The 9,162-nt window shown below is 52.7% G+C and overlaps 1 protein-coding gene across 1 annotated transcript in view; it reads right to left on the reverse strand.

The window, feature by feature from the left end:
- The window catches only part of IQCB1 (IQ motif containing B1), a 49,201-nt gene extending 40,268 nt beyond the window's left edge, over positions 1-8,933 (reverse strand). Inside the window, exons 1-4 of the mRNA XM_040358283.1 lie at positions 8,754-8,933; positions 4,927-5,045; positions 3,190-3,352; positions 2,495-2,624 (exon numbers count right to left, since the gene is read on the reverse strand). Of these exons, the coding sequence (XP_040214217.1) occupies positions 2,495-2,624; positions 3,190-3,352; positions 4,927-5,038 (405 nt within the window). The 5' untranslated portion in view covers positions 5,039-5,045; positions 8,754-8,933. The remainder of the gene's footprint in view (positions 1-2,494; positions 2,625-3,189; positions 3,353-4,926; positions 5,046-8,753) is intronic.
- Positions 8,934-9,162: the final 229 nt, after the last annotated feature.

Consider the following 9,162-nt stretch of genomic DNA (forward strand, 5'->3'; position numbering starts at 1 on the left):
AGAGGCATCATTCAGATATCCATGTCTTCAGCCGGCGATCCTGCGCACCGTAAGAACGATCATAGCGGTGGTTCCGCCACTTGATCGTTCTTATAGGCGGCGGGAGGGGACATCCCCCCCTGCCACAGCCATCCGGTGCTTCTCCGGGCTCTCCCGTGCCATCGGTGGCCCGGAGAAGGAATCGTCCGGCGCAGGCAGGAAGCATAGAGATGACTGGTGACCAGATGGTCACCAGTTCTCTCTTTGACCGTCGGAGCCCCGGGCGCGATGTGCTGACGTCACGCCCGGGTACCCCGTAAGTAAACAAAGCCGCGATTGCGGCTAGTAAGCAACACTGATCATGAGATCGGTGAAATTTTTTTTTACCGATCTCATGCTTTCCAGCCTGGAGGAGAGATGTGGGGTCTTATTGACCCCACATCTCTCCATAAAGAGGACCTGTCACACACATTTCCTATTACAAGGGATGTTTACATTCCTTGTAATAGGAATAAAAGTGATAAAAAAAAAATATATAAAAAAAAAAATTTAAAAAAAGAAAACAATAAAAAACAAACAAAAAAAAACAAACAAAAAAAAACGCCCCTGTCCCCGGTAGCTCGCGCGCAGAAGCGAACGCACACATAAGTCCCGCCCACATATGTAAAACCACATATGTGAGGTATCGCCGAGTGCGTTAGAGCGCGAGCAACAATTCTAGCACTGGACCTCCTCTGTAAATCTAAACTGGTAACCTGTAAAAAATTTCAAAGAGTTGCCTATGGAGATTTTTAAGTACCGAAGTTTGGCGCCATTCCATGAGTGTGCACAATTTTAAAGCGTGACAAGTTAGGTATCTATTTACTCGGTGTAACATCATATTTCACATTATACAAAAAAATCGGGCTAACTTTACTGTTTTGTTATTTTTTTAATTCATGAAACAATTTATTTCCAAAAAAAAAGGCGTTTGAAAAATGATTGCGCAAATACCGTGCAAAATAAAACGTTGCAATGACCGCCATTTTATTCCCTAGGGTGTCTGCTAAAAAAAACATATATAATGTTTGGGGGTTCTGAGTAATTTTCTAGCAAAAGAATGATGATTTAGGAGAGAAGTGCCAGAATAGGCCCAGGATGGAGGCGGGTATAAAAGCGGTTAAAAGAGTAAAAAAAAAAAAAAAAAAAAAAAAAACACACAGGTTTTGCTGCAATATTCACCTACAATCCAAAGATTTCCCTACTTTTTTTTCTGCCATTGTGCTCGTTGAACTTCTTTCTCGGCCAGCGCTGCCGGAAGTGAAGCAATACACATCTCTTCTGGCTTCATTCACCTGAGCTCTACTCTTCAACACCTGCCACACCTGTGCCGGGCTCGCCCGTGTGATTCACATGCAGTTCTGTGAGGTGCGATTTCAGCCTATTCATTTTTAACAAGGAACGCAAGGCTGAAACACGTTTACATTTGCTGTCTGTGTCTTTTGGAGAATCAATACATTTTGAAGATTTTAACCCCTTGCCGCCCAGCGTAAACACATATGCGTCCTCGGCCTTCGGGGGTTATACTGGGATGATGCCCGCAGCTGCAGGTATCGTTTTTATAGAGCGGGTGATCAGCTTTGCAGGGATAACAAAAGCCGCTCGGTTGTTATCCCGGAGGGGCGGAAGGGGACATCCCCCCTCCTGCTGCCTCTGCCACTCTTACCGGGCCTCCCGTCCCACTGGGAGACCCGATCTATGATCCGCCACCTCCAGCACCCAGCCACAGACTGGAACGAAGCCGTAAACGGCTTAGATCCAGTCTATTCAATGTAAACACGGAATCAACGTCACAACGTCACTTCCGGTTTACTCGGCTGCCTATGGCGCCAGATTTAAAAAAAAATTACCAGTATTCAGAATCGCAGTTTTAACAGTGTCACTAGGCAGAACAGGGAGATGTTGTGTTTACACCGACATCTCCGCCTTCTATCTCTCCGTGAGACGATTGCGGGTATGCCCAAGGCGAACGAGTCCGTGGGACCCGCGGGAACAATCACGGAGATCGCGGAGGGCGCACGTGCCCGCAACAACCGCTACTTGAAGGGGACGTACAGGTTACGTCCTTTTGCCTGCCCATGCCATGCTGCAGATGTATATTTGTGTGCGCCGGGCGGCAAGTGGTTAAATGACAATTTACATTTTCACTGAGCACCAGGAGTGTAGATAAATCGCTATACCTTGTGGGCGGAGCTCCAGCAGCTGCAGAATCGTATGCAGCCGCTCTCTGCCTGGCCCTCTCCTCCCTCCTGCCCAATCACAGAGTGCTTTGTATTATGTGAACCCATTCAGAAAATACAAAGCCTTCTGTGAACGGACAGCAGGGAGGGGGTGGCGGTCAGAGCTTCTGCTGTGCTGCTGGAGTCCAGTCGTAAATTGACGCCATATAGGCTTGCACTGAATTTCCTGCCATACAGCTACATTTTTTATAGTGCCTTTAAAAAAATAAAAAATAAAATACAAACAGAATAAGAACCTTGACGGAGCGGACGTATCTCGCCTGAATGCGTCTTCCCAGCACCAGCATGTTCAGGACAGCGGAGGGCAGAATCTGCGAGTGAAATTCTTCCGGGTCATTCTTAGGGTTCAGTCCTACACAGCAGGAACTGGGCAAAGACACAACTATTAGCACCCTTTCCGATAGGTTGGGGGAACATGGAAAAAATAGGTAAAGTTACAAAATATAAAGTCAGTTACAAATAAATGCTGGTAACAAAATCAGAAGTTTGACAGGACTTCGGCTTCCAATGGGGCATCTACACAGGGCCGTCTTAATAGCATCATGGGCCCCTAGGCAAAGAAATGCTCTGGGGCCCCTACAATGATGACAGTGCAGGTAAACAGACATCAAGTAGGTAGGAGGCAGACTGCCTCCCCTGTGTATCTATCACTCTCAGTGCCATCATGGGACCCCCAATTTTGGGGCAGCGTGGGCTCAAGGACCAGCTGCTTTGGAGATAGTGCTGGGGGCCCCCTCAAGCAGCTGGGGCCCCCTGGGCAGTGCCCTCTAATTAAGGCAGTCCTGCATCTACACCGGCACCACAAGTCTGCAAACTATTTTCCTGGAGAAAGCCTCCTGAACAGAGGTCCTGTCATAAAGTATCATTAGAAGAACGTAACCCCCCCAAATCATTTCATTCCAATACTCTTTACAGATAGGTGGCGCTCTACCTTAGAATATCGGCTAGACTGGCAGCCGTCGTCCAGCCTCCTTCCACCCGACTGTAGTCCTGTTTCAGAACCAGCACACAATACTGGATGAGGCCGTAGTTATACAGGTCCTCTTTAATTCTCCGCAGTTCTTTACTTCCGGCAGCGGCACTTTTTAAGATCTCTGCAGACACAAATAATTAATCGTTAAAGGAAAACCACAGACCAAACCCGATTTTCCAATACCCCTCATGCCGCGTACACACGATCAGGCTTTTGCCCGGCCAAATCACATCGGAAAAATATACAACATGTTCTATATATCTAAAGTCTGATTGGAATATTCATCTGAATTTCCGATGAAAAAACTCGGATGTGGCCACACCCCCCATGGACTGCGCCCTCCTGACCCCCTTGATCCCCCATGTATTGAGTCCTCTTGATCCCAATGTATTGAGTCCTCCTGACCCCCCCCCCCCCTTGTACAGGGCCTTCCTCATTCCCCCCCCCCCTTTACTGGGCCTTCCTCATTCCCCCCCCCCTTTACTGGGCCTTCCTCATTCCCCCCCCCCCCTGTACTGGGCCTTCCTCATCCCCCCCCCTGTACTGGGCCTTCCTCATCCCCCCCCCCCCCTGTACTGGGCCTTCCTCATCCCCCCCCCCTGTACTGGGCCTTCCTCATTCCCCCCCTTTACTGGGCCTTCCTCATTCCCCCCCTTTACTGGGCCTTCCTCATTCCCCCCCCCCCCTGTACTGGGCCTTCCTCATTCCCCCCCCCCCGTACTGGGCCTTCCTCATTCCCCCCCCCCTGTACTGGGCCTTCCTCATTCCCCCCCCCCCCCCTGTACTGGGCCTTCCTCATCCCCCCCCCCCCCCGTACTGGGCCTTCCTCATTCTCCCCCCCCCCTGTACTGGGCCTTCCTCATTCCCCCCCCTGTACTGGGCCTTCCTCATTCCCCCCCCTGTACTGGGCCTTCCTCATTCCCCCCCCCCCTGTACTGGGCCTTCCTCATTCCCCCCCCCCCCCCCTGTACTGGACCTTCCTCATCCCCCCCCCTGTACTGGGCCTTCCTCATTCACCCCCCTGTACTGGGCCTTCCTCATTCACCCCCCTGTACTGGGCCTTCCTCATTTCCCCCCTGAACTGGGCCTTCCTCATCCCCCCCCTGTACTGGGCCTTCCTCCCCCCCCCCCCCCCCTGTACTGGGCCTTCCTCATTCCCCCCTTGTACTGGGCCTTCCTCACCCCCCCCGTAGTACTGTGCCTTCCTACCCCCCCCCCACTGTACTGGGCCTTCCTCCCCCCCCCCCTTCACTGTACTGGGCCTTCATGACTCCCATCCCTTGTACTGGGGCTTCCTGACCCCCCCCCCCCCCCCCGCTTGTACTGGGCCTTCCAGACCCCCCCTCCCCCCTTTGTACTGGGCCTTCCAGACCCCCCTTGTACCGGGCCTTCCAGACCCCCCTCCCCCCTTGTACCGGCCTTCCTACCCCACCCCCCCCGTACTGGGCCCGTGGTGATCAGACCGACCTTCACCTCCCAAAGTTTGCGTACCCATGGTTTATACTTTTTCTGTGAATTTAGCTCAGCTTTATAAGGAACGAGTGATGATAGGAATATAGAAACTGCTATTGCAGACTTCTTTTTGAAGATGCAGGTTCCAGGGCATTCACATATAAGTCAGCAATCACAATTTCTGTCCTGACTGTCCTCCCACATCACAAGCAGTAGAAGAAATATAAGAAGATGAAGCCTTACCCTTCAGTTTCAGGAGTAGGACCGGCACGGAACTGCTGCTGCTGCTCTCGGTCAGTTTGGACGCCAGTTCCAGCACCCGGGAATCCACCGGCACCGCCGTAGTCCCGCTCATTTCTCTTCTGTGTGATAGAAACAAAAGGCAGGAATAAGATTCTGTCCTGATATACATTCTGCTCCGAGTCTCTACACAACGATGACTTAACCGAGCCAAGAGCACAGCCACCCGAGCCAAGAGCACAGCCAACCGAGCCAAGAGCACAGCCAACCGAGCCAAGAGCACAGCCACCCCGACCAATCAGATCCTTTCCAGGACTGAACAATGACATCTGGACTCTGACGTAATGCCGGGGAATCGGAATCATATTCCTTCCAGACGACTCCGAAAACGAGAAGCCCTGCGGAGGAGATTGATCACCGTTCCTGCACACTCAGCGCAAAGATAATGAGACCCGTCTACTATTCCATCTCCGGCGGGTCCATCGGCTCACGCCTCCATTTATCTGTATTATCGAGTGTTTATTAACCCCTTCGCTGCCAGAGCCGTTTGCAAAAAAATCATTTAGGCCTGAAGATTACAACCCCCCCCCCCCAATTCCCCAAAAAGTTGGGGCGCAGTGTAAAAATCTACATAAAATAAAATGCAACGATTTGCAAATCTCATGAACCCGGATTTTTTGTCACAAAAGAAAAACACTACAAATATTTAAAATTTAGAAAATGGACCATTTTAACCACTTCAGCCCTGAGAAAGTCCCGACCAGGTCATTTATTGCCATACAGCACTGCGTTACTTTAACTGACAATATTTTTTACTTTTTGCTATAAAACATCCACAAAATAAATAAAAAATTTAAGTCTAAATTTAGAAATTGTGGAAGATTATACTGGGGGACAGACTGACCTGGGGGGAGATTATACTGGGGGACAGACTGACCTGGGGGAGAATATACTGGGAAACAGACTGACCTGGGGGGGAGATTATACTGGGGGACAGACAGACCTGGGGGGGGGGGATTATACTGGGAGACAGACTGACCTGGGGGAGAATATACTGGGGGACAGACTGACCTTGGGGGGGGGGGGATTATACTGGGGGAGATTATACTGGGGGACAGACTGACCTGTGGGAGAATATACTGGGGGACAGCATGACCTGGGGGGAGATTATACTGGGGGACAGACTGACCTGGGGGGAGATTATACTGGGGGACAGACTGACCTGGGGGAGGATTATACTGGGGGACAGACTGACCTGGAGGGAGATTATACTGGGGGGCAGACTGACCTGGAGGGAGATTATACTGGGGGGCAGACTGACCTGGGGGGAGATTATACTGGGGGGCAGACTGACCTGGGGGGAGATTATACTGTGGGATAGACTGACCTGGGGGGGGGGATTATACTGGGGGACAGCCTGACCTGGTGGGGGGATTTTACTGGGGGACAGACTGACCTGGGGTCAGATTATACTGGGGGACAGACTGACCTGGGGTCAGATTATACTGGGGGACAGACTGACCTGGGGTCAGATTATACTGGGGGGACAGACTGACCTGGGGGGGGGATTATACTGGGGGACAGACTGACCTGGGGGGAGAATATACTGGGGGACAGACTGACCTGGGGGGGGGGAGATTATACTGGGGGACAGACTGAGCTGGGGGGGGGGAGATTATACTGGGGGACAGACTGACCTGGGGGGAGATTATACTGGGGGACAGACTGACCTGGGGGGAGATTATACTGGGGGACAGACTGACCTGGGGGGAGATTATACTGGGGGACAGACTGACCTGGGGGAGATTATACTGGGGGACAGACTGACCTGGGGGGGGGGTTATACTGGGGGACAGACTGACCTGGGGGGAGATTATACTGGGGGACAGACTGACCTGGGGGGAGATTATACTGGGGGACAGACTGACCTGGGGGGAGATTATACTGGGGGACAGACTGACCTGGGAGGAGATTATACTGGGGGACAGACTGACCTGGGGGGAGATTATACTGGGGGACAGACTGACCTGGGGGGAGATTATACTGGGAAACAGACTGACCTGGGGGGAGATTATACTGGGGGACAGACTGACCTGGGGGGAGATTATACTGGGAAACAGACTGACCTGGGGGGAGATTATACTGGGGGACAGACTGACCTGGGGGGAGATTATACTGGGAAACAGACTGACCTGGGGGAGAATATACTGGGAAACAGACTGACCTGGGGGGAGATTATACTGGGGGACAGACTGACCTGGGGTCAGATTATACTGGGGGACAGACTGACCTGGGGTCAGATTATACTGGGGGACAGACTGACCTGGGGTCAGATTATACTGGGGGGACAGACTGACCTGGGGTCAGATTATACTGGGGGGACAGACTGACCTGGGGGGGGGGATTATACTGGGGGACAGACTGACATGGGGGGAGAATATACTGGGGGACAGACTGACCTGGGGGGGGGAGATTATACTGGGGGACAGACTGAGCTGGGGGAGGGAGATTATACTGGGGGACAGACTGACCTGGGGGGAGATTATACTGGGGGACAGACTGACCTGGGGGAGATTATACTGGGGGACAGACTGACCTGGGGGGGGGGGTTATACTGGGGGACAGACTGACCTGGGGGGAGATTATACTGGGGGACAGACTGACCTGGGGGGAGATTATACTGGGGGACAGACTGACCTGGGGGGAGATTATACTGGGGGACAGACTGACCTGGGGGGAGATTATACTGGGGGACAGACTGACCTAGGGGAAGTGATTATACTGGGGGACAGACTGACCTGGGGGAGGGATTATACTGGGGGACAGACTGACCTGGGGGGAGATTATACTGGGGGACAGACTGACTTGGGGGGAGATTATACTGGGGGACAGACTGACCTGGGGGAGGGATTATAGGGGGGGACAGACTGACCTGGGGGAGGGATTATACTGGGGGACAGACTGACCTGGGGGGAGATTATACTGGGGGACAGACTGACCTGGGGGGAGATTATACTGGGGGACAGACTGACCTTGGGGGAGATTATACTGGGGGACAGACTGACCTGGGGGGAGATTATACTGGGGGACAGACTGACCTAGGGGAAGGGATTATACTGGGGGACAGACTGACCTGGGGGAGGGATTATACTGGGGGACAGACTGACCTGGGGGGAGATTATACTGGGGGACAGACTGACTTGGGGGGAGATTATACTGGGGGACAGACTGACCTGGGGGAGGGATTATAGGGGGGGACAGACTGACCTGGGGGAGGGATTATACTGGGGGACAGACTGACCTGGGGGGAGATTATACTGGGGGACAGACTGACCTGGGGGGAGATTATACTGGGGGACAGACTGACCTTGGGGGAGATTATACTGGGGGACAGACTGACCTGGGGGAGGGGTATTATACTGGGGGACAGACTGACCTGGGGGGAGATTATAATGGGGGACAGACTGACCTGGGGGGGAGATTATACTGGGGGACAGACTGACCTGGGGGAGGATTATACTGGGGAAAAAGACTGACCTGGGGGGGGGGGATTTTACTGGGGGACAGACTGACCTGGGGGGAGATTATACTGGGGGACAGACTGACCTGGGGGGAGGATTATACTGGGGAAAAAGACTGACCTGGGGGGGGGGGGGGTTATACTGGGGGACAGACTGACCTGGGGGGAGATTTTACTGGGGGACAGACTGACCTGGGGGGAGATTATACTGGGGGTTTGATTTAACTACCCTAATATAAAGCAGCCAATCAGAAGCTCCCATTCTTCAGGCCATAGCAGTTCTAATGTAACCCATAGCAACCACAGCTACCTCCCCCGAGCTCCGGGGTCCCCCTCAGTCCTCTCAACACGAATGGCCCCTCACTGGCCCCCCTGGATGTCACCGGGCCGGTACAGCTCCTCGTCTCCTAGCAACCAATAACAACTCGAGCCAGGCCTCTCTTCCTGTCCAGGCCGCGGCTGCACTGCATTTCGGGAGAACAGCCGGTCGGGGTGAATCACTACTATTGGTGAAAACTTTGTAGACACTAGAGGTTCATTTACTTACACCAACTTGTCCGCCTTGTCAGCGCCATTTTATTGACGTCTCTTGCTTAGGATTATACAGCGGTGGCATTCGACAAAATGGCCGCCGCGGGAACTTTCCCGAAGACACGACAGATGACAGAACTTTCTCTAGAAATAGAAATCTTTTACTCAGCTTTTCTCGGCAACAGGTA

The sequence above is a fragment of the Rana temporaria genome, chromosome 6 (assembly GCF_905171775.1).
Source record: "Rana temporaria chromosome 6, aRanTem1.1, whole genome shotgun sequence".
In the NCBI taxonomy this organism is placed as follows: Eukaryota; Metazoa; Chordata; class Amphibia; order Anura; family Ranidae; genus Rana; species Rana temporaria.